Genomic DNA, 26,320 nt, shown 5'->3' on the forward strand with positions numbered 1-26,320 from the left:
AGGTATTATAACGCAAGTCATTACAATGACTTGCACTGGATGGCGCTCTGAGCTAAGGAATAGTATGATTTACTATTCCAACACCTTCCCTACTGTACGTAGACTGGAGTTGGAATAGTAAATTATACTATTCCTAAGTCCAGCGCCCTCCAGCGCAAGTCGTTGTAACGACTTGCGTTGTAATGCCTGCGTTGTAAAGGTATCGCGGTGTAAACACCGCGATGTAACGTCGTATTATTCATATTCGGCTTCTATACTCTGTGCCCTCTACTTACATCTGGGTTAATGGTTGTCATTCCAAATATTTTCCACTTCACAGAGGAACTAGACAAGGATATCCTTAATCCCCTCTTTTATTTATTCTTGCCCTAGAACCATTTTTTGAAAAGCTTTGCCGTTCCCCACATTATACGGGTTTTCAATTTATGCATATAGATATTAAATTAACTGCTTATGCTGGTGACATTTTATTATATCTCTCTAACCCTACTACCTCTTTGCCCACCTTTTTTTCCTTGCTAAAAGAATATTCATAAGTCTCTGGTTACAAACGTAATCTTGACAAGTCCGAAGTTTTGCCGCTGAACAAACATTGTTTTTCTCACAGGTTTCAAAATACAGGTTTCAAATGGAACCCGAAGAGTATCAAGTGTTTAGGCCTCCTTTATACTAATAATATAAAAGAAACTATTACAATTAATCTTGTAGACATTCTTAAAAAACTCTCTGCCCTCATAGATAGCTGGTCTCCACTGTTTTTGTCCTGGTGGGGAAGACTTGCTACAATTAAAGTGATGTTGCTCCTGATCATCAATCTCTCTCTCTCTATGCTACCTGTCACTCTCCCACTCTCTTTCTTTACCTCTATTATTCGCTCCCTCACTTAATTCGTGTGGAATAACCGTAAAACTAGGATTTCACTCACTCAACTTCAGGGACCTAAGGAAATTGGTGGGGTTAATTTTCCTAACATCAGACACTATCACTCTGCATTCACCCTGAAACAAGTCTGGACTTTTTTTATCAGACTCCTCACACACACCTTCAAAGGCCTGGAGTTCTCTAGACTAATCTCAATATGCACCATTCCCTTTTGCAGTGGCCACTAGATTATCCCAAACCCCTAGACGCTTTTCTTCCCCCATTTTCTCACACTCTTCTGCAGTTGCTAATTCTCTATTTAAAGCACATTTTTCGCACTTGGATAATCTCACACTTACTCCTATCTGGTATAACAAATACCTTAAGATCAAAAATAAAGCTCTCTTTTGAAAAGAGTGGATTGATAAAGGCATTGTAACTTTGGAACACCTGACGATCAATGGATCTCTTATGAAATTCACAGAGATTCAATACAAATATGGTATATCTCTTTTATATGCTCCTCAGTATTCTCTCCTTAGATCATCCATTACTCACTTTCAATCCCAAAACCCTTCCTTGACTTCTGATAGTCAGTCCTCCACTCTTGCATTAGAGTTTTCAACGCAATTCAAAGCCTCCCATATCTACAAGATTTTATCTCTTCCCTCCACCCCTAGAACCAAATCTAATACTGAATTTCTTTGGGAAAAAGATCTGGCACATTAATTCTCATTGCAAACCTGGGGTTCCATCTGGGCAGAAATTCACACCTCTGTACGATCGGCAAGTACTACGCAGACTCTCTATTTCTTCTACAATAGGCTTTTCCTTACCCCCACCGACCTTCACAAGTTTAGATTAAAGGATGATACGAAATGCTGGTCTTGCTCGCATGGTAATAGTGACTTACTTCATATGTTCTTCCTCTGTCCTCTAGTTAAGAGTTTTTGGTTACTTATTTGGAAGAAGGTGAATTATATTTTATGTACCAATATTCCCTTTGATATTGTACAATCAATCAATCACATAATTTGTAAAGCGCACTACATACCGGGGAGGGTTTCAAGGCGCTGTTGTCTCCTGAAGGTCAGCAGGTCTTCGGTTTGTCGCAGGTAGCGGGGGAGGGTGTTCCAGGTCTTGGCGGTGCGATGGGAGAAGGATCTGCCACCGGAAGTAGTTCTCCGGATGCGTGGGACCGTGGCCAGGGCGTGGTCAGCGGAGCAGAGTTTCCTGTTGGGTACGTAGAAGGAGAGTCGACTGTTGAGAAAGGCTGGGCTGGTTTTGTGGAGTGCCTTGTGTGCGTGGATCAGGAGATTGAAGGAGATTCTTTTGTCGACGGGGAGCCAGTGCAGGTTCCTCAGGTGGGGGGTGATGTGGTCGCGGCGCGGGACGTCGAGGATCAGGCGTGCAGAGGCATTCTGGATTCTCTGTAGTCTGCTGATGAGCTTGGACGAGGCTCCGGCGTAGAGGGCGTTTCCGTAGTCGAGTCTGCTGCTGACTAGGGTCTGGGTGACTGTTTTCCTCGTGTTTGCCGGGATCCATCTGTAGATCTTGCGGAGCATGCGGAGGGTATTGAAACAGGTGGAGGAGACTGCGTTGACTTGTTTGGTCATGGAAAGTTTCGAGTCGAGGATGACTCCCAGGTTGCGAGCATGGTCGGTGGGGGCCGGGGGGGACCCCAGTGATGTGGGCCACCAAGAGTCGTCCCATGCGGAGGGGTTGGACCCGAGGATGAGGATTTCCGTCTTGTCTGTGTTCAGTTTGAGGCGGCTGTCCTCCATCCAGTCGGCGACAGCCTTCATTCCCTGGTGGAGGTTGGATTTGGCGGTGAGGCGGTCCTTGGTGAGGGAGAGGATCAGCAGAGTGTCGTCGGCGTAAGAGATTATGTTGAGGTCGTGCTGTCGGGCGGTGCGTGCTAGTGGTGCCATGTAGACGTTGAACAGCGTCAGGCTGAGGGAGGATCCTTGAGGGACGCCACAGATGATCTTGGAGGCCTCGGAACGGGGGTAGGCGGACTCTCTGAGTTCTGCCGGAGCGGAACGAGGTGGTCCAGTCCAGGGCCTTGTTTCGGATCCCTCCATCTCCTTACAGCCAGCCTTGAGGCATCAAAGCCAGGTGTTTCTTGGCATTCCTCTTTTGTTTTTCCCTTGAGGGTTCCAGGTGAGGGCTTGCCTGGGGGTGTTTTGATGCAGGCTTGCGGACGGTGCGACCTATCCAGCTCCAGTGTCTTTTCATGATTTATTCATGAGCAGGGAGTAGGAAAGTCTGCTGCCATAGATCATTGCTGCTGATGGTGTTGGGCCAATGGATTTGGTGGATTTTCCTCAGACAGGTATTGATGAAGGTCTGAACTTTTTTGGTGTGGTCCCTGTTTTCCTCCAAGTTTCTGCTCCATACAGAAGGATAGATTTTACATTGGTGTTAAAAAGCCTGATCTTGGTTTGCAGTGTTATGTCCTTGGAGCTCCAGAGCGTCTTTAGCTAAATGAAGGCATCCCTTGCTTTGCTGAATCTTGCCTTGAGGTTGGCATCTGTGCCATCCTGTTTGTCTGATACTGCCTAGGTAGGTGAAGGCCGCAAACTCTTTCAGTGCATTGCCTGCAAGAGTGACTGCAGCTGTGCTGGCAGTGTTAGCCTTAAGGATCTTGTTTTTTCCCCCCAGTGGATGTTCAGGCCAAGTTGTGCAGATGTGGCTGCCACTTTGTCGGCCTTCTCTTGCTTCTGCAGATGGGTACAGGAGAGTAGGGTCATGTCATCTGAAAAGTCGTTGAGCTGCATCAAGATTTTCCACTGGATACCATTTCTTCTCTTTGCTATGGATGTCTTCATGATCCAGTCTATGGCTGGAAGGAGGAGTGGCGGACTTCGGTCCTCACTTTGAAGGCTTCCGTAAGCTGTCCTCCATGGACTATCTTGCAGGTCAGTCTCCCGTAAGAGTTCCTGATGATTTATATGAGTTTATCTGGCACACCATAGTGGCGGAGGAGTTTCCAAAGGGTCTCTCTGTCCATGCTGTTGAATGCCTTCTCATAGTTGATGAAGTTGACATACAGGTGGGAGTTTCATTCCAGCGACTGCTCAATGGGGGAGACAATGTGGCCTAACGGCTAGGGCGGTCGGCCTCGGAGTTGGGGAACCGGGTTCGAGTCTCGGCAGGGATGCTCAACATTCTGTGGTTCTGGGCCAATCACTTAATCTCCTTGTGCCTAAATAAAATGAACATGTCCGTCTGTAATGTAACTAGTCCTCGTGTAAAGCGCTCTGATACCTTTGGGTCTAGTTCGCGCTATATAAAACTCCACCCCCCAAAAAAATTATGATGTGCATTTTTGCAGTTTGGTCTGTGCAGGATCTACCTTTGCGGAAACCCAGCATGCTGGTCTCACAACAGAGCGTCTATTTGTTCCTTCATTCTGTTCAGGATGGCTCTGTTGAATACTTTGCTTGGGGTTGATAGTAGTTATCCCTCTACAGTTCGCACAGTTAATTAGGTCATCTTTCTTGAGGATCTTGATCAGATATCCCTTCGTACAGCATGATGGCACCTTTTTCTCTTCCCAGATCCTTCCATATATAGGGTGGAGCATGTCTACTGATTTTTTAATGTCTGCTTTCAATGCCTCTGCAGTAATATTGACAGGTCCGGCTGCCTTTCCATTTCTCAGATGTTTGATGGCTTGTCGTATTTCTTCCATGGTTGGTCTGCTGGAGTCGATTGGCAAGTCCCTGTCAGCTGGCTGTATGTCTGTTGGAGATTGCAGCACGGTCTGGTTCAGCAGTTCTTCAAAGTGCTAAACTCATCTTTGTTGGTGGCCTTCGTTATCCAAGATTGTTTTCCCAGTTTTGTCGTTAACAGGTCTATCTGGCTTGCTGTATCTGCCGGAGACGTTCCCTTTTATGTCAGAGTTCTTTCAAGTTTCCATGGCTTCCAGCTTCCTAGGCTTCTTTGGCAAAACCATCAATGCATCTATGCTTGTTTGCTCTTAAGCGTCTCTTTGCTTCCCAGTTGATTTTGATGTATTCGCCTTGAGCTTTCACTTTTTCTGCTCCTGTTCGGCTGGTGTTGACTGCAGCTTTTCCTTTCTCACTTGGATTTTGTAGAGAGTCTCAGTGGTAATCCATTCTTTATGCTGGTGTTTCTTGGGATCAAGTACCTCTTGGCAGGTTGATGTCATTGTAGTTCTTGCAGGACTTGAAAGTTGTTACAGAGGGTGACTCAGTATTCACTCCATTTCTGTGCATCTTTGAGGAGGGTGGTGTTATAGCTGGCATTGGTCTGTTGATTCGATTCCTGCCTTCTTCAGCTTTAGCTTTTGGCTGGTCAGTACAAGGTGGTGGGCTGACCCCACATCCGCTCCTCTCATCACTCTCACATCCTGCAGGGATCACCGGAACTTCTTGGCAATGCAGACATGGTCAATCTGATTCTCTGTTGAATAGTCTGGTGACAACCACTTTGCTTTGTGTATATATTTGAGTAGGAATATACTACCGCCTATCACCAGACAGGGCACAGAAAACTACGAGCCCATCACAAATCTCGCTCATATGGCAGAAGCCATGGTTGCTGATAACTTCTTCGTACCCAGGGCTATCACTTCCAATCTTAGCATTGAGGTCCCCCATCAGTATGTGGATGTCTCTCTCAAGGCATTTCGAAGTTCTTTTTCCTCTTCTTTGCTGTCATTTTTAGGTGAATAGCACTGGATAACATTCATGCTGATCCTCTTTCTTTGCGTAGAAGGTTGCTGTGAGGATTCTGGGACTGTGAGCTTCCCATCCAATCAGAGCTCTGTTGGCTGCTGGCATTGGCATCGGTGCTACTCCCCGAGTATGTGGGGCGCTCTCTTCCTTGTTTCCAGAATACAGCAGCATTCCTCCTACAAAGCCTTTTCTGTCCAGACCATGTCCATGTGGTCCCACTTATGCCAAGCAGTGCAAGGTTATATTTTTTCATCTCAGTTGCCACTTGAGTTGTCTTGCCCCTCTCATACATGGCCCTTATGTTCCCTGTCCCGATGGTGATGATCTTGGTCGGTGGATCAGCTTTTTGGCTTCTAGGGATCTCAGGCTTTCACCACTATGCGTCATAGATCTCCGTGAAGGAGCCTCCTCTCTCCCAAAGGCTGGGATGTCTTTTGGTTAACATTTCTGTAGCTAGGATTTTTTTACATGGTGGATTAGCTAGCCACACGCATAACCCTCCTCCTTCTGAAGCTGGGCTTGGGAACAACCATGGAGGAGTTTGTGTACAGTGGATTAACACAAAAAGCCCCAAGCTCACTCACCAATTGTGCTGAGGTGATAGTGACAAGGAACAGTGTCTTAAAAGTAAGAAGCCACAAGGGAAAGCTGCGAAGTGACTCAAAATTGAGTGCACGTCAGGTAATTGAGGACCAGATTAAGGACCTATTGGGGCATTACAAATGGAGAACGGGGAAAGACACGTTGTAATCCTTTCAAAAGTTGTATCACAACTGGTGAGTTAAACAAGGAGGGCTGATCTGGCAACCATAAGAAGGCCGAAAGATAACTTTTAGGTGTGCCCAAAGTAAAGCCTTACCAGGCAGGAGCCAAAACAAACACCAAAATGTCAGATAACTTGGCCTGGAGGGAGTCAATCTTTAGTTTGCTGCATAAAACCACAAATTTGTTCTAACGACAGGCGTATACAGTTATTGTAGCTGGACATCTGGCTGCCAAGATGACATCAACCATCTCCGGAGGAAGGTTGAAGGTGTTCAGCTGTGTCTGCTTTTTTTCCCAAAACCAGTTTATTGATTTTGCATTTAAAGAGCATGGAATCCAAAGCGAGTGCTAGCTCACATAAGTAAGATTGGGCCTTCAGGATATTTTCAGCTGTCACTGCTTAATCTCCAAGCAAGAAGGTAGAGATTGTGAAAGACTGGGTGCAAAACCTTGTCCTATTGCTGCGGCAGCAGGTCCTCCTGGAGGGGCAGTCTGATTAGCGGACATATGGTCCAGCTCAGAAGTTCTGGATACCATACTCTCCGTGCCTAGTCTGGAGCAACTAAGATGACTTGGGCCCAGTCGGTCCTGATCTTCTTGAGAAAACCGGGCAGGAATGGTATTGGCGGAAATGCATACAGAAGTCCAGAGTTCCACTCGAGGTGGAACATGTCTCCAAGCGAGAGATAACCTTAAAACTCCAACCCGCAGAAGCATTGACATTGCGCATTCTTGGCTGTGGTGATTAGATCCAACCAAGGTTCTCCCCATTTGTGGAAGAGGCCTTGTGCCCCCTCTGGCTGTAATTGCCACTTGTGATCTGCTAAACACTGGAATTTGTCCGCCCTGGTGTTGAAATTGCCCACCAGATGGTTCACCACCAAGAAAATTTAATGGTGGTCCAGCCATTTGTGCAGCGCCTCCTAGCACAGAGTCTGAGAATCGACTGCTTCCTGTTTGTTGCAATACCATATGGCGGCTGTATTATCCGAGATCACCTCAGCCCCTTGATGCATGGAAGAAAGTCTTTCAGCGCCAAGCAGAGAGCCCTCAGCTCCTCTTATCTCCACCTCTCCCAGATAGCCATCCCAATCCAGAAGTCATGCATCAGTCACCACTGTTAGCCCTGGGAGGGAAAGAGAGTGAGATCTGCCACTGACCCAATCGCAGTCCAGCAACCACCACTGCCAGTCTGGTGCCGTCTCCTACGAAATCTGAATGTGGTTGGAGAGGCCATCTTGATGTTGAGCCCACTGCGACTTCAGATCCCACAGCATAGCATACATATGCTACCAGGCATGCTGGACCAGAAGGATGCAGGAGACAAGAGGCCATCAGACCAAGTAGCCTCAGAGTCAACCTGACTGAGATCCAGGACCGAGGCTGAAAGATTGGGATCATAGCCTGAATGAACGAGACTCTTTACCCCGGGGAAAGGGACAAAATCAAACAGTGTCCAGAATGGCTGAGATGAAAGACAACATCTGAGAAGGAGTCAGGTGTGACTTCGTCATGTTGATAGTGAAAACCAAGCAAATGTGACAAGGTAACAAGATTTAAAGGTGTTTTTATTGCTCAGTCACTTCATGAGCAACAAAGATGCCTTTAAATCTTGCTATCTTGTCACATTTGCTCTGCTTTCAGAGACAGAGGTCAGAAGTCAGTATGTCTTGCTACTCACCAGAAAGGGCGAGTAGGACCTAAAAATTGCTTATCCTAATTAAATCTGTGTCGCAAATGCGAGCCGGTGAGGGATTTTTCGAGCCCTGAACGAGTTTCGCCATAGTCTGCAGGTGGTGGTCAACAGCCTGGGGCGATTACACCTTCAACAGCCAGTAGTTGAGGTAGGGGAAGACTGGCACCACTGACCTCCCAAGGTCTGCTGCCACCACCGCCACCGCTTTCGTGAACACCCGAGTGGCACTGGAGAGGCCAAATGGGAGCACTGCAAACTGAAAATGCTCCTGGAAATAGGGGCCTGCAGCTCCAACGCCACAATTTAGTCTCTAGGGTCAAGAGCAGATAAGACCTGGGCCTGCAACTCCAACGCCACCATCTAGTCTCTAGGTTCAAGAGCAGATAAGACCTGGGCGAGGGTGAGCATTTTGAATGTCTCCTTCCAGAAGAAGGCGTTGAAAATGCGCAGGTCTAAAATAGGCCGCAGGCCTCCATCTTTCTTGGGCACCAGGAAGTAGCAGGAATAACAACCAAGTACCACGTACCACTTCTGGCACTGGTATCCTCTCGACAGCCCCTTTGGCCAAAAGGGCTTGCACTTCCAGCTGCAAAATGGAGAGTTGATCCTTTGTCAGTCACTGAGGGGTTGGTGGAAGGTGCAGCGGGGAAGAGAGGAAGGGTAAGGTGGATCCCCTGTGAAGGATCTGTTCAACCCACCTGTCCGATGCTATTGACTGCAAAATTGAGGAAGAAACCGTGGATCATGGATCCTGCCTCCTTGCGGGTGGCTGTGCTCCCAGGGCATGTTAAAGAGGTTTGGCAGATGGAGCTGCAGGGGGAGGAGTAGACCGAGTAGCCGGAGGACCTTGGCTGCAGGGGTGGAGGGCACCACTGCCACTACCGCGAAACTGCTGGGATCCTCATGGACAGGCTAGCGGTAGGGGACACCTTTACCAAAGCCATGAAAGGAACTGGTGCGATTGGTGAGGTGGGGCGTACAGGCCCAGAGAGCGTACGGCAGCCCTGCTCTTTAGAGTGGAATCACCCCACGACCCTAAACAGGTGAGTCCTGTCAAAGGGCATGCCCCCCAGTGTGGATGAAGTCGGCAAAGTCCCTGGTGCCAACATTGGTCATAATACCGGAAGTGATGTCAGAAACAGGCTTGGAGGGTCCAACTGGCACCAAGGGCAAAAAACGGAGGTACTCTCGATAGAGGGCCTCTCGGCTCCCTGGGGCTCCCAAAGGTAGTCAGTACGGATCCAAAGAGTCTGAGCATAGCTGCACAGAACTCTTCAATCTGATGTGGCATGGCTGTAGGCCCCAGAAACTGGTAGCACCCGAACCAGCTGCAGGACTGGCTCCAAAGTTGATGACTTCAGCAGCAAGATCGAAAGGTGTAGCCCATCCCCACAGGTGGTCAGCCAAATGCGAGTGGGACAAAGGGGCAGGATCCCGGGTCAATTTCTTTCTTGTGCTTTTTTGTTTGAACTTAGCAGACAATTCCGACTGTGACGAAGACTGGCCTCTCAAACGGCTACGTCAACTTTGCCAACAGGATTAAACTTTCGATGTGGACCATGATCTGGAGCGGTCCAGCCAATGAGAGTTTTTATGCTTGGAAATGTAAAGCTCCGCCTACCAGTCCGTGATGGCCTTCAGTTTCATCAGTTCGCAGAACCTGGAGTTGTGGCTCGACCCCAGACACCCCAGGCAGAGCCAGTGTGGATCCGTCACAGACATTTGTTTTTCAACAGTTCCGACAGGGCTAAAAATATGTTAGGGGGGTTACATTCCTTGCACACTGAAGAAATATTTTGATGTACATGCCTGAGAGTTATGACGGAAGCTCCGGATCAGCATCTGGAGGCGCAGAAAGAAAGGAACTAAAATCAGCATGCCGGGGTGGCACCTGTATGGGTTCAGCACACCATTACCGCTTTGGAACGGTGTCAGTGCACAGCTGCACAGTGCCACCTGGTAATGTGTTGAAGCTGCTGAAAAGTTTCCGGATCCAGTTTGATGCCTGGGAAATATTCTAAAGTTACGGAATCTGCGACTAGAAGTCTCTATCAGAATGAGAGCAATGGGAAAGCCCCAATGCATATAGTTAGAAAAAAGTACAAATCAAAGACACAATTAGAAAATATATAAAAATATATATTATTTTAATTATTGTACTACTTCGAGCTTCTGGCACATATTTCATTTGAGAACAGATATGCCATCTCATTGTACATCAGCCTTTTTAGCCTTCAATTTCAACACTCTCTGCCTTACCCAGAAATGCATTCGCAAAACTGCCTCAAAACATCTGAGCCATAAAATAAAATGATGAGCTTGGATGAGGCTCCGGCGTAGAGGGCGTTTCCGTAGTCGAGTCTGCTGCTGACTAGGGTCTGGGTGACTGTTTTCCTCGTGTTTGCCGGGATCCATCTGTAGATCTTGCGGAGCATGCGGAGGGTGTTGAAACAGGTGGAGGAGACTGGGTTGACTTGTTTGGTCATGGAAAGTTTCGAGTCGAGGATGACTCCCAGGTTGCGAGCATGGTCGGTGGGGGCCGGGGGGGACCCCAGTGATGTGGGCCACCAAGAGTCGTCCCATGCGGAGGGGTTGGACCCGAGGATGAGGATTTCCGTCTTGTCTGTGTTCAGTTTGAGGCGGCTGTCCTCCATCCAGTCGGCGACAGCCTTCATTCCCTGGTGGAGGTTGGATTTGGCGGTGAGGGGGTCCTTGGTGAGGGAGAGGATCAGCAGAGTGTCGTCGGCGTAGGAGATTATGTTGAGGTCGTGCTGTCGGGCGGTGCGTGCTAGTGGTGCCATGTAGACGTTGAACAGCGTCAGGCTGAGGGAGGATCCTTGAGGGACGCCACAGATGATCTTGGAGGCCTCGGAACGGGGGTAGGCGGACTCTCTGAGTTCTGCCGGAGCGGAACGAGGTGGTCCAGTCCAGGGCCTTGTTTCGGATCCCTCCATCTCCTTACAGCCAGCCTTGAGTCATCAAAGCCAGGTGTTTCTTGGCATTCCTCTTTTGTTTTTCCCTTGAGGGTTCCAGGTGAGGGCTTGCCTGGGGGTGTTTTGATGCAGGCTTGCGGACGGTGCTACCTATCCAGCTCCAGTGTCTTTTCATGATTTATTCATGAGCAGGGAGCAGGAAAGTCTGCTGCCATAGGTCATTGCTGCTGATGGTGTTGGGCCAATGGATTTGGTGGATTTTCCTCAGACAGGTATTGATGAAGGTCTGAACTTTTTTGGTGTGGTCCCTGTTTTCCTCCAAGTTTCTGCTCCAAACAGAAGGATAGATTTTACATTGGTGTTAAAAAGCCTGATCTTGGTTTGCAGTGTTATGTTCTTGGAGCTCCAGAGTGTCTTTAGCTGAATGAAGGCATCCCTTGCTTTGCTGAATCTTGCCTTGAGGTTGGCATCTGTGCCATCCTGTTTGTCTGATACTGCCTAGGTAGGTGAGGGCCGCAAACTCTTTCAGTGCATTGCCTGCAAGAGTGACTGCAGCTGTGCTGGCAGTGTTAGCCTTAAGGATCTTGTTTTTTCCCCCCAGTGGATGTTCAGGCCAAGTTGTGCAGGTGTGGCTGCCACTTTGTCGGCCTTCTCTTGCTTCTGCAGATGGGTACAGGAGAGTAGGGTCATGTCATCTGAAAAGTCGTTGAGCTGCATCAAGGTTTTCCACTGGATACCATTTCTTCTCTTTGCTATGGATGTCTTCATGATCCAGTCTATGGCTGGAAGGAGGAGTGGCGGACTTCGGTCCTCACTTTGAAGGCTTCCGTAAGCTGTCCTCCATGGACTATCTTGCAGGTCAGTCTCCCGTAAGAGTTCCTGATGATTTATATGAGTTTATCTGGCACACCATAGTGGCGGAGGAGTTTCCAAAGGGTCTCTCTGTCCACGCTGTTGAATGCCTTCTCATAGTTGATGAAGTTGACATACAGGTGGGAGTTTCATTCCAGCGACTGCTCAATGGGGGAGACAATGTGGCCTAACGGCTAGGGTGGTCGGCCTCGGAGTTGGGGAACCGGGTTCGAGTCTCGGCAGGGATGCTCAACATTCTGTGGTTCTGGGCCAATCACTTAATCTCCTTGTGCCTAAATAAAATGAACATGTCCGTCTGTAATGTAACTAGTCCTCGTGTAAAGCGCTCTGATACCTTTGGGTCTAGTTCGCGCTATATAAAACTCCACCCCCCAAAAAAATTATGATGTGCATTTTTGCAGTTTGGTCTGTGCAGGATCTACCTTTGCGGAAACCCAGCATGCTGGTCTCACAACAGAGCGTCTATTTGTTCCTTCATTCTGTTCAGGATGGCTCTGTTGAATACTTTGCTTGGGGTTGATAGTAGTTATCCCTCTACAGTTCGCAGTTAATTAGGTCATCTTTCTTGAGGATCTTGATCAGCTATCCCTTCGTACAGCATGATGGCACCTTTTTCTCTTCCCAGATCCTTCCATATATAGGGTGGAGCATGTCTACTGATTTTTTAATGTCTGCTTTCAATGCCTCTGCAGTAATATTGACAGGTCCGGCTGCCTTTCCATTTCTCAGATGTTTGATGGCTTGTCGTATTTCTTCCGTGGTTGGTCTGCTGGAGTCGATTGGCAAGTCCCTGTCAGCTGGCTGTATGTCTGTTGGAGATTGCAGCACGGTCTGGTTCAGCAGTTCTTCAAAGTGCTCAACTCATCTTTGTTGGTGGCCTTCGTTATCCATGATTGTTTTCCCAGTTTTGTCGTTAACAGGTCTTTCTGGCTTGCTGTATCTGCCGGAGACTTTCCCTTTTATGTCAGAGTTCTTTCAAGTTTCCATGGCTTCCAGCTTCCTAATCTTCTTTGGCAAAACCATCAATGCATCTATGCTTGTTTGCTCTTAAGCGTCTCTTTGCTTCCCAGTTGGTTTTGATGTATTCGCCTTGAGCTTTCACTTTTTCTGCTCCTGTTCGGCTGGTGTTGACTGCAGCTTTTCCTTTCTCACTTGGATTTTGTAGAGAGTCTCAGTGGCAATCCAAGATGACATCAACCATCTCCGGAGGAAGGTTGAAGGTGTTCAGCTGTGTCAGCTTTTTTTTCCAAAACCAGTTTATTGATTTTGCATTTAAAGAGCATGGAATACAAAGCGAGTGCTAGCTCACATAAGTAACATTGGGCCTTCAGGATATTTTCAGCTGTCACTGCTTAATCTCCAAGTAAGAAGGTAGAGATTGTGAAAGACTGGGTGCAAAACCTTGTCCTATTGCTGCGGCAGCAGGTCCTCCTGGAGGGGCAGTCTGATTAGCGGACATCTGCTCCAGCTCAGAAGTTCTGGATACCATACTCTCTGTGCCTAGTCTGGAGCAACTAAGATGACTTGGGCCCAGTCGGTCCTGATCTTCTTGAGAAAACCGGGCAGGAATGGTATTGGCGGAAATGCATACAGAAGTCCAGAGTTCCACTCGAGGTGGAACATGTCTCCAAGCGAGAGATAACCTTAAAACTCCAACCCGCAGAAGCATTGACATTGCGCATTCTTGGCTGTGGTGATTAGATCCAACCAAGGTTCTCCCCATTTGTGGAAGAGGCCTTGTGCCCCCTCTGGCTGTAATTGCCACTTGTGATCTGCTAGACACTGGAATTTGTCAGCCCTGGTGTTGAAATTGCCCACCAGATGGTTCACCACCAAGAAAATTTAATGGTGGTCCAGCCATTTGTGCAGCGCCTCCTAGCACAGAGTCTGAGAATCGACTGCTTCCTGTTTGTTGCAATACCATATGGCGGCTGTATTATCCGAGATCACCTCAGCCCCTTGATGCATGGAAGAAAGTCTTTCAGCGCCAAGCGGAGAGCCCTCAGCTCCTCTTATCTCCACCTCTCCCAGATAGCCATCCCAATCCAGAAGTCATGCATCAGTCACCACTGTTAGCCCTGGGAGGGAAAGAGAGTGAGATCTGCCACTGACCCAATCGCAGTCCAGCAACCACCACTGCCAGTCTGGTGCAGTCTCCTACGAAATCTGAATGTGGTTGGAGAGGTCATCTTGATGTTGAGCCCACTGCGACTTCAGATCCCACAGCATAGCATACATATGCTACCAGGCATGCTGGACCCGAAGGATGCAGGAGACAAGAGGCCATCAGACCAAGTAGCCTCAGAGTCAACCTGACTGAGATCCAGGACCGAGGCTGAAAGATTGGGATCATAGCCTGAATGAACGAGACTCTTTACCCCGGGGAAAGGGACAAAATCAAACAGTGTCCAGAATGGCTGAGATGAAAGACAACATCTGAGAAGGAGTCAGGTGTGACTTCGTCACGTTGATAGTGAAAACCAAGCAAATGTGACAAGTTAACAAGATTTAAAGGCGTTTTTATTGCTCAGTCACTTCATGAGCAACAAAGATGCCTTTAAATCTTGCTATCTTGTCACATTTGCTCTGCTTTCAGAGACAGAGGTCAGAAGTCAGTATGTCTTGCTACTCACCAGAAAGGGCGAGTAGGACCTAAAAATTGCTTATCCTAATTAAATCTGTGTCGCAAATGCGAGCAGGTGAGGGATTTTTCGAGCCCTGAAGGAGTTTCGCCATAGTCTGCAGATGGTGGTCAACAGCCTGGGGCGATTACACCTTCAACAGCCAGTAGTTGAGGTAGGGGAAGACTGGCACCACTGACCTCCCAAGGTCTGCTGCCACCACCGCCACCGCTTTCGTGAACACCTGAGTGGCACTGGAGAGGCCAAATGGGAGCACTGCAAACTGAAAATGCTCCTGGAAATAGGGGCGTGCAGCTCCAACGCCACAATTTAGTCTCTAGGGTCAAGAGCAGATAAGACCTGGGCCTGCAACTCCAACGCCACCATCTAGTCTCTAGGTTCAAGAGCAGATAAGACCTGGGCGAGGGTGAGCATTTTGAATGTCTCCTTCCAGAAGAAGGCGTTGAAAATGCGCAGGTCTAAAATAGGCCGCAGGCCTCCATCTTTCTTGGGCACCAGGAAGTAGCAGGAATAACAACCAAGTACCACGTACCACTTCTGGCACTGGTATCCTCTCGACAGCCCCTTTGGCCAAAAGGGCTTGCACTTCCAGCTGCAAAATGGAGAGTTGATCCTTTGTCAGTCACTGAGGGGTCGGTGGAAGGTGCAGCGGGGAAGAGAGGAAGGGTAAGGTGGATCCCCTGTGAAGGATCTGTTCAACCCACCTGTCCGATGCTATTGACTGCAAAATTGAGGAAGAAACTGTGGATCATGGATCCTGCCTCCTTGCGGGTGGCTGTGCTCCAAGGGCATGTTAAAGAGGTTTGGCAGATGGAGCTGCAGGGGGAGGAGTAGACCGAGTAGCCTGAGGACCTTGGCTGCAGGGGTGGAGGGCACCACTGCCTCTACCGCGAAACTGCTGGGATCCTCATGGACAGGCTAGCGGAGGGGGACACCTTTACCAAAGCCATGAAAGGAACTGGTGCGATTGGTGAGGTGGGGCGTACAGGCCCAGAGAGCGTACGGCAGCCCTGCTCTTTAGAGTGGAATCACCCCACGACCCCAAACAGGTGAGTCCTGTCAAAGGGCATGCCCCCAGTGTGGATGAAGTCGGCAAAGTCCCTGGTGCCAACGTTGGTCAAAATACCGGAAGTGAGGTCAGAAACAGGCTTGGAGGGTCCAACTGGCACCAAGGGCAAAAAACGGAGGTACTCTCGATAGAGGGCCTCTCGGCTCCCTGGGGCTCCCAAAGGTAGTCAGTAGGGATCCAAAGAGTCTGGGCATAGCTGCACAGAACTCTTCAATCTGATGTGGCATGGCTGTAGGCCCCAGAAACTGGTTGCACCCGAACCAGCTGTAGGACTGGCTCCAAAGTTGATGACTTCAGCAGCAAGATCGAAAGGTGTAGCCCATCCCCACAGCTGTTCAGCCAAATGCGAGTGGCACAAAGGGGCAGGATCCCGGGTCAATTTCTTTCTTGTGCTTTTTTGTTTGGACTTAGCAGACAATTCGGACTGTGACGAAGACTGGCCTCTCAAACGGCTACGTCAACTTTGCCAACGGGATTAAACTTTCGATGTGGACCATGATCTGGAGCGGTCCGGCCAAGGAGAGTTTTTATGCTTGGAAATGTAAAGCTCCGCCTACCAGTCCGTGATGGCCTTCAGTTTCATCAGTTCGCAGACCCTGGAGTTGTGGCTCGACCCCAGACACCCCAGGCAGAGCCAGTGGGGATCCGTCACAGACATTTGTTTTTCAACAGTACCGACAGGGCTAAAAATATGTTAGGGGGGTTACATTCCTTGCACACTGAAGAAATATTTTGATGTACATGCCTGAGAGTTATGAAGGAAGCTCCGGATCAGCATCTGGAGGCGCAGAAAGAAAGGAACTAAAATCAGCATGCCGGGGTGGCACCTGTATGGGTTCAGCACATCATTACCGGAGTGGAACGGTGTCAGTGCACAGCTGCACAGTGCCACCTGGTAATGTGTTGAGGCTGCTGAAAAGTTTCCGGATCCAGTTTGATGCCTGGGAAATATTCTAAAGTTACGGAATCTGCGACTAGAAGTCTCTATCAGAATGAGAGCAATGGGAAAGCCCCAATGGATATAGTTAGAAAAAAGTACAAATCTAAGACACAATTAGAAAATATATAAAAATATATATTATTTTAATTATTGTGCTACTTAGAGCTTCTGGCACATATTTCATTTGAGAACAGATATGCCATCTCATTGTACATCAGCCTTTTTAGCCTTCAATTTCAACACTCTCTGCCTTACCCAGAAATGCATTCGCAAGACTGCCTCAAAACATCTGAGCCATAAAATAAAATGGTACACTTTTAGCGGTCATCCAACAAAAACCTCCAAAAATGCCCCAAACACTTCTGATCTCAGAAGGAGGTAGACACTTGCAGCCATAGCACACTCGCTATGATTTCATTACCATCCGGCGTGACCACAATAATCAAGGAATTTCAGAAAAAAATATTTTCCAAACTCTTCATGCTCTTACTGCTACTAATCAAGGAGCAGACGATTCAGTTCACAAACACACACTTCTCTTACAAATAAATGACTTCATATATGGTTCATATACGGGCATTCTGGGAACATTAGATAAATCACGAAATGCAATATACACACACACACACACACACACACACACGCACACACACACACACACGCACACACACACACACACACACACACACCCACCTCCCTACCCCACACACATAACCCAAACCACTATTAATCAATTTCATCCATTAATTACAATTAATACATGAAGCCACCTCTTTATCCCGGAATGACAGAATTTATTATTTTTAGAGGACTGAATTTGCAGTGTATGCCAAAAACCACAACGTTCTCCTTATTTCGAAAAACATCCATGCATCTTTAAAAGGAAATCAATACTTGCAATATTGAATACAATGTTCTGTGATGTAGAAAGTGCAACACATAAGAGTGCCACATTCATTGTGCTCCATTTTCGGGATCGTACGTTATCAGCAGGCTTGAAAAGTCTTTCAAAGCTTCAGTTTAAGGTGACCAGTCCACGCATTACTCTAGGAAGCAGTGGCTGTCTCGGGTATTAAAGAGTCCATGGCAGAAAAATGAGGGGCGTTACTCATTGCTCCTATTTGATGTTACGATGCCACCTCGATTGTAATCATTTCACATTTTCCTGTGCCTTCATCAGTACAAGTCACATGCAATGATCCATCTCTGCAAAAAGAAATAAAAAAAGTTTTAAAGGTGAGCAGAGTAATGTTAATTAGGAGTTGTAAACTTAAGTAAAAAAACTGTCCCTGTTAAGCAATACAGTTCTGGCGGGTTCATAAACATTTAATAAGAGACCGCTCACTATCTTCATTCAACGAGTTTTCAATATTAGTTTTAAAACAGCTCATGATGCAGACCACAGAGTGACAAGCACGTCACTTACCTTCGGTAACCCCTTATCTGGTAAAGACTATATCCAGCCACAGATTCCTTACCTTTGAATTTCTCCAGCAATCAACCTGGATCCGGAAGATTTTTCGTGAGCAGTAAGCCCCCCGTGCCAGTAGGTGGCGTCGATTGGCACCTGATGTGTTGTTGCGGTACATGTATAGGCGCCACCTAGGCTTGCTAACGTAATTTTTTTTTTGGGAGTTTCAAAACAACTTTATTGAAGCTCTGCACAGTACATCAGTGTAATGACAATCATCCATGGTATTGCTGAATTGTTGCGACAGTGATTTACACCTTCCCGTGCAGATTCTCTACATATAAACAACACTCTTCCCCCACCCCCGCGTGTTGAACAGTCCACCCACCGGTCATAGGATAACTCAATGGTACAGTGCATGAAGAGCAACACAGTCCCTATAAATTCAGATCCTCCAAATAACCTCACAATGCAGGTCTTCCCCGTATGAATGACAGCTGTCAGATGTCTGCGACCGCCCGCCTCCAGAGCAAGCACCAGGCATGACCCCCCCTTACGTTACATATGCCTCACCAGCCTTGTATAGACTCAGCACTGCAGCTCCCCAAGCACTTATCCCTCATCTGGGAGGATCACAATTGTGAGTCCTCGGCTCCCTCCTCAACGGGGCCCACCTCCCTTCCCTTCAATGTTGCACTGCAGGATTCTCCAGAGTCCAGAAGAAAGGCAGTCAATGGTCCCCATATATCCTTCGGGCAAGATTTCATTGCTAACAGTTCTGCGTAATCATGCAGGTGGCCTTGCCACGTAGCCATCTCATTTACCCAGTCTTTGAATTTTGGAGCACGGCCCCGTCCCCACCTACAAGCTATCAGTCGTTTTGCCAAGAATAGTGCCAGCACCAGGAATTTCTTATGTACTGTTTTGATGCCCTGGATAAGACCCAAGAGCGCCACAAGCGGATCCGGGACCATATGCACTCCGATCATAGCAGATAGCCCTTCAAAGACTTGTACCCAGTATGTGGCCACTTGGGGGCAGCACCATGCTAAATGTAGAAAGTCCGCCCCCTGCTGCCCACATCGCGCACAGTGATCATGCTCCCTCAATCTCAGTTTGTGTAGTTTAATAGGGGTATGGTACAATCTATGCAAATACTTAAAGTGGATGAGGCGAAGTCTATTGTTACCGGTAACCTCCTCAGTTTACCTACAACCTAGCTCCCATTGCTCATCCGTCAGCGGGGTATCTAAGTCCTTGTCCCATTCCCATCTAGCCCTTGGCTGGCAGGAGGAAGGCCCTCTACAAATTTGTTTATACAGGGTTGACACCACATGCCGTGGGTCCTCCACCCGCAGCAGATCATGCAGGGGAGGGAACGTGTCGGGTTCATCCGGAAACGCTGGGGTAACCGCCTTCACACTTTGCCGGAGCCTGGTGTACATGAACCGATCCATAGTGGAAGGCTCACGGCCATCAAAGAATTGCGCTTGGGAACGGAATTGCCCCCCTACATAGAGATCTTCCCAGGTGGTGTAGTGCAGCCTGTCCAGTAATTTGCGGCACAGCCCTTCATAGGTGACCTGTAGTAAGGGGTTACACGGCAGACGTATTTTGGGGGAGTACATCATGGGGGCACCCAGCCTGCGTACAATATGGTCCCACGCAGCGATCGTACAATCCACCGTGGAAGGGTCGTGCTCTCGCCCCGCCACCTTGGTGAAGAGGTACCCCTCTGTTGGTGTTGGGGACATGTAGCCATCTTCCACTGCTAAGTGTGGCATGTAGGGAGGCGGATGAAACCAGTAAACTGCGAAGTGTGCCTGCGCGCAATAGTATTCAAAGTTGGGAACATCATATCCCCCCTGCTGATACGGTAACATCAACATGGCCAGGCTAAGGCGCACCTGCTTCCCCCCCCATATAAGTCGTGTAACTTGTGAATTTAATGCATTAAAGAAGAAGCGCCCAGGGTAATAAGGGATATTAACAAAGAGATACAAAACTTTAGGGAGCAGGACCATCTTTATAAGGGAAATTCTCCCCGCCATCGACAGTGGGAGGCGGATCCACCTGGCAATCTTGTCGGTAACCCCATCTAGCGCCACCCCATAATTGGCACGCATCAATGCATCTCTGTCCCTTGTTATCTGTACCCCCAGGTAATTTAACTCCTCATTCTCCCAGACTAAGGGATAGTCCATTGGGAATTGTTGGGTATTAGGCGTGAGGGGGAACACCGCAGACTTAGCCCAATTTATTTGGATGCCCGATATGGCACCAAATTTGGTAACCTCTCGCAACACTGGATTGAGGTTTTCTATCGCCTTTTTAATATACAGGGTCATACCGTCCGCATATAATGAGATAAGTAATTGCCTGGCGGGATACGCCAAAGAACGCTCCTTCTGGTGCTGCCGAAGTTTCGCAGCCAAAGGTTCGATGGCTAGGGCAAATAAGATCGGGGAGAGTGGGCATCCCTGCCTCGTGTCTCTAGATACCTGAAATGGACTGGAGCGTACGCCATTCATCAGTACCGTCGCCAATGGTTTCATGTACAGCAGTTTAACCCAATTCAGGAGGGAGAACGGCATCCCCATATATTGCAGAGTACCTATCAGGTAATCCCACTCCACCGAATCAAATGCTTTAGTGGCGTCAAGAAAGACCGCCACTGCAGAGCACTTAGGATCTATGTCCTGCAGGACTGCGAATAAGGTGCGACGGTTGTGGGCTGCGGCTCAATTTGGAATAAAGCCCGCCTGATCTGGCAGCACCAGGCGCTCCATTAAAAGACTGAGACGAATTGCTAAAACGTTTGCGAGGATTTTAATGTCGCAATTCAGTAGGGATAATGGACGGTATGACTCACAATATATCTGGGACTTGTCAGGCTTTAACAGCGAGATAATTTGGGCCTCCCGCATGGTTGTCGGCAGCGTTCCTTCCTCTAGTGCCGCATAAAACACGTCTTTCAAAATCGGCGATAAAATTGGCGCATATGCTTTATAAAATTCTATTGGGAGGCCATCAGAGCCCGGAGCCCTCCCTGACTTCATAGTCATTATGGCCTCGACAATCTCGTCCACTTCCAAGTCTAAATTTAAGAATTTTTGTTGTGTGGGTCCCAGCCATGCCAGAGCCGTGTCCTCAAAATATACCGGCAGATCCAACGGATCGCCCCTGTGCGAGGTATAGAGTGCGCTATAGTAACTTCGGAACAACACCAGTTGGTCGGTGAGGTTACGATGCACCTTACCCTGGGGATCCACCACCTCCGTGACGTAATTGGAAAACTTAGGGGGTCTAGTCAGCTGCGCTAACATTTTCCCAGGGCGGTCCCCCTCCCTGTAAGCTCTGGTCAGGTATGGTTTCCCCCGGAACCTACTCTCTCTGCTCGCTGCTTCCTCATATTCTGTGAGTGTCTCCCTCAGTCTGGCTCGGCATGCCCCATCGTCCGGAGACGCTTGGAGTGTTGTTTCCAATATTTTAAGTTCGCCCTCTAGCCTTTGAATGTCCCTTCGTAGTGCCTTGAGGACAGCCCCTCCTTTGAAAATGCTCCAGCCCATGGCCGTAACTTTAAATGCCTCCCAAACAGTAGTGAGACTCGAGACAAAGCACACATTTCGCTCATAGAAGTCTTTGATGTCCTGCTCTAGATCGCTGCGAAAGACTGTGTCCTGGAGGTGCAGGGGATTAAGACGCCAAATGCGATACAAACTATGTAGAGCTGGGGGCTGCAAGGTCATCATCACAGGGGAGTGATCAGAGTAGGTGCGCGCCAGGTGTACAACGTCCGAGATACAATGCGCCATCCCCACTGATACCAGGAGGTAATCCAGTCGGGCCCAGGACGCATGCACCGCCGAGTAATGCGTGCCTTCTCTCTGCATCGGATGTGTGTACCGCCACGCGTCAAACAGGACACTAGCGTCCATCACATCCTTGAGTGCTTGCTGCGTGTGCGTGTAAAGCGCAGGCGCGGCACGAGAGCGATCCACCTGGGGCTGCACCACCGTGTTGAAGTCCCCTCCCCCAAATGACATATGTAGTGCCTAGCGTCTGAATTGTGTCCCATACGGAGAGTAAGGGTTTGGAATCATCCGAGTTAGGGCCGTAGAAAGTGGCAAAAGTCACCTCATGTGAGATAAGCTTCCCCCACACCAGGCAGAACCGCCCGTCACTGTCCACTTCCGACCCACCTGGTACAAACCCCACCCCACGTTTAATAAGTATGGCCACCCCTCTAGAGTATCCAGAATAGGACGCGAAGTAACAATGTGAGGCCCACTTCGCTGCAAAAGGGGGATCAGCACCAGCATGCAAATGTGTTTCCTGTAACATGGCAATGGCTACCCGGTGCCTGTCAAGATAATTAAGGACCTGCCTTTTTTTCCTAGGGTTATTCAGACCCCGAACGTTCCAAGTTAGAACTTTCAGGTCGTTAATGTCTTGTGTGCCCTCCACCATTGTCACGGCTATGATATGCGGACTGAGATACTAGCTGCTCCCTGCTGACCATCTGGGTGAATAACAAAACTGTACACCAAGAAGCACCCCCCCCCCCCCACTCCGGCACCCCCAACTCGCCGGGAACTAGCACCCACCCCCCATGAAAGGACATCAATCCGTCAAACACTATTCCTCCCAGTAGGTTTGGGGGAACACCCATGTGGGAAAAACACTAGGGGCACGTACCTTACCCACTCTCCTCCACTTTTGCACCCACCCACTACTCCGCTATACGCGCAGGTAGCGTTAGCGAGGAGAGAACCCAGACGAGGACAGTATGCATGCTATATAGATCTGAGTACATCACCAAAATCCAACAGCTCTGTGCACATCAGTCTTCAAGTGTCCATGTACGTGTAGCCGCAAGTGAGCAGGTCAATCCGGATTTGACAGAGGAGACCGTGATCCAGACCGTGAACATGCTCCCGCTCCCGATGTTGTGTTAGTACGATGCTTCTTTAGAAAGTCTTCCACTTGTTGAGGGTTCTCAAAAAAATGTTGCCGACCCCGGTGCGTGATTTTCAGTTTTTCTGGGTACAGCATGGCGTATGAAATAGATTGCGCCTGCAGTTTCTTCTTCACGGATGTAAATTTGCGCCGCGCCTCCTGCACTGATTGTGTAAAGTCCGGAAAGAAGGACAGTGTGGTGTTTTCGTAGTGCACCTGCTTCTTCTCTCGAGCAAGACGCAGCACCGCATGCCTATCCCGGTAATTAAGGAAGCGTGCGATCACTGGGCGCGGCGGGGCCCCTGGGGGCGGGCGAGCTGCCACGGATCTGTGCGCGCACTCTACCGTTAGGTGAGCTGAGAAGGAGTCACGGCCAAACAGCTCCACCACTCATTTTTCGACGAAGTCCTCCATACGCCCTGTATTGGCCAAAACCAGAATGCGCACATTGTTCCTTCGGGAACGTGCTTCCAACTCCTTGTTTTTGTCTGCAATTACCTTGAGCAGCCGCTCCATCTGCGAGAGCTGCGCCCCGTGGGCTGTAGCGCCGTCCTTCAGATCAGACACCCTAGTTTCTGCCTCCGTGATCCGCTGCTCGTGATGGTCTAACTTATTAACAACAGACCCCATGCGGGCATTCATAGTGTCTATCTTTTCTACGATCGTTGTGAGACTTTGTTTGATACCCAGCAGCAGTGACTTCCAATCCTCCTCCTGGGTGTCCATAGTGCCTGTATCTGCTTGGTCAGCTGAGTTGGGCTTGGAGGATTTACGCGCCTCGAAGGGCAATTTCACCTGTTTGGCGTCAGTGCGGCCCATTTTGAAGTTGCGATAGGCCTCTCCAGGTATAGAGGCAGTCTGAGACGGCCTGCGACACGCCCCGGGCACCACTAGGCGCAAAGGAAGACGTCCTCCCCAGCCTCTCCAGACCGCAGAGTCCCACAGTCGGTGTCTCGGGGCCACACGACGATACCCCTCAGCCGGTCAACACTCCCACCATGGTGGCGCCACAAAGCCGCAGATCCCCCAGGCTGTGCGCGTGTAGGGTCACGGGAACAGTCCTTCACATCAGCAAATCCCCACCGGGGCCCTGCAAAATGGCCGCCGCTCAACACGCTGGGCGGGAGATCCAGGCTGCCTTCTCCCAGGACGCCCTCATAGAGCCACCAGGAGAGGATTCAATGCACGGCGCCAGGTCCCCTCGAGCACCATCCAATCCTACAGCGTGGGGCAGCCCGGTAAGTCTCCGCAGGAGTAACCTCTCCTCCCGACACACAAAATGGCAGCAGAGTTGAAGCAGCACCGTCCTCAAATGGCGCTCCCGTCAGGGGCGTCTCACCAACCCAAGTAGCTCATTTGCCAGCCGTCAGGGCGCATCCGCAGCAGGGGGGCCCGGCGGCAGACTTCGCGGGGGAAGTGCGGCCCACCACATACACCCGGGCGGGTTTCCAAACGGCCGCTGGGTAACGGGCCTTGTGCACGCCGCTCACAGGTCCAGATCGTAGAGAGCTCCAGCCGGGGCGGATCGCAGCCGCCACGTCGCTCCAATGGTCAGCGCAGCTGTGCCAGCACCGCAGAAACCAAAGCCGGGCCTCTACCACCGCTCGCAGAGGCCGTGCAGCACCGGCTTCACGCAGCCGCGGCAACCGCTCTCCCCCCAGGGGTCAGCGAGACGCCCAGCCGCGGGAAACCTCCACTGACTCCAGGATTGGCTCAGGCAGCGGGGGCCGCCCAGGATGCCTCGCGTCTCGATCCACAGCGGTTCCAACACCGCACAGTGCGATTTGCAGGATGCACTGAGAGGATTTTGTCTCGTCCGGTCGGGTAAGAGCCTTACTGGTGTGCGGCTATCTTGGTCGCGCGCCACCAAGCGCCCCCTAACGTCAGTTTCTTTTCACGCAAGAAGCGCGAACCCATGAAGTGCACTGACCTCTGGTATGAAACACTAGGGCCCTGAAATGGGTCAGCCCTGTTCCTAGAAATCTGTTCGCAGAGTGGGGAGTATGGGTGGGTGGGTAAGGAATCTGCGGCTAGATAAGGTGTTGCCGAAGGTAAGGTAAGAGGCTTCTAGCCGCAAATTCCTTATCACTGGATAGATACTCTAGCAAACCTTCCCGGAGGTGGGTCTGCGGAGCAATTTCAACAAGGATGTCCTGCAGGACTGAACGGACGAAGTGCCCATCTCTACGGACTGGACTTTCCAGACAGTAATGTGTGCAGAGATGCCCAGGTCCAGGACCAGAACTCCGTGTGCTAATGCAGTGGTCGTAGCTTTAGCTCTTGTGGAATGAGCTCACAAGCCTTCAGGAGGTTGCTTCTTAGGCAGTGAGTAGCAGATTCTGATGCAGAACATGACCCATCTAGAGATGGCTCGCTTCTGCACCACCCAACCTTTCCTCGTACCAACATACTCCACGAAGAGTTGGTCGTCCACCCGGAACTCTGGTGTGCGGTCAAGGTAGAACAAAAACTCTCTTTTTGGGGCCAGATGGAGGGGTCGCTCCTCTTCTTTAGAGGGATATGAAGGAGAGTAAAAGGTAGGCAAGGTGAATGGTTGGCCTACCTGAAATGGCGTTACCACTTTTGGCAGAAAGGAGGCCCTTGTATGAAGCACCCGTTTGTCAGGATAGACAGAACGGTAAGGTGGCTTAGATGATAAAGCCTACAGCTCACTCACTCTTTGGGCAGAAATAATTGCCACAAGGAAGGCTGTCTTTAATGTGAGAAGCCTGAGAGGACAAATGTGGAGAGGCTCGAAAGGAGCACACTTTAAAATGTTGTAACCAAATCAAGGTTCCACTTAGGTATGATAAATTGTGACGAGATGAACAAGACCCTTCAGGAACCTATGTACAAAAGGAGACTTCAAAGATGAGGGTTGGGCAGGTAGTCGCAAAAAGCTGGGCAAGGGAGAGAATGAAAAGCAAGTTTCAGAAAGACGGGCAGAAAGGCGATCAATACGTTTTTCTGCACACTATACCACAAATGTTTTCCAATGGCTGCCAAGATCACATCACAGATTTCGGGAGGAAGGTCGAAAGCTGTTAATTATTGCTGTTGAGACAGAAGATCCTCCCAAAGGGGCAGCCTGATTGGAGGATCGATGGCCATCCTCAGTAGCTCAGGATACCAGACTCTCTATGCCCATTCCAGAGCCACAAAGATGACTTGAGTCCAGTCATTCATGATCTTCTTTAGAACTCTGGGCAGGAGTGGTATGGGATAAAAGTCGTGAGCTCCACTCGAGATGAAAAGCGTCTCTGAGCGACAACCGCCCTGGAAAACGCCAGCACGCAAAACTGCTGACATTGCAAATTCTCAGTAGAGGCGAACTCCCCACTGCTGAAGGAGACCTTGCTCCACCTCCCAGTGGAGGCACGATTTGTGTTCTGCTAGGCATCGACAGCTGAGTTTTTCTGCTCTGGCATTCAGACAGCCCGCCAGATGTTGAAGGGATATGCCCTG

General features: G+C 49.4%; 1 protein-coding gene across 1 annotated transcript in view; it reads right to left on the reverse strand.

The window, feature by feature from the left end:
- Positions 1–17,258: 17,258 nt before the first annotated feature.
- HSPA14 (heat shock protein family A (Hsp70) member 14) overlaps positions 17,259–26,320 on the reverse strand; it is a 209,650-nt gene continuing 200,588 nt past the window's right edge. Inside the window, exon 14 of the mRNA XM_085652930.1 lies at positions 17,259–17,691. Within this exon, the coding sequence (XP_085509056.1) occupies positions 17,613–17,691 (79 nt within the window). The 3' untranslated portion in view covers positions 17,259–17,612. The remainder of the gene's footprint in view (positions 17,692–26,320) is intronic.

Source organism: Triturus cristatus, chromosome 4_1 (genome assembly GCF_964204655.1).
Source record: "Triturus cristatus chromosome 4_1, aTriCri1.1, whole genome shotgun sequence".
Lineage (NCBI taxonomy): Eukaryota > Metazoa > Chordata > Amphibia > Caudata > Salamandridae > Triturus > Triturus cristatus.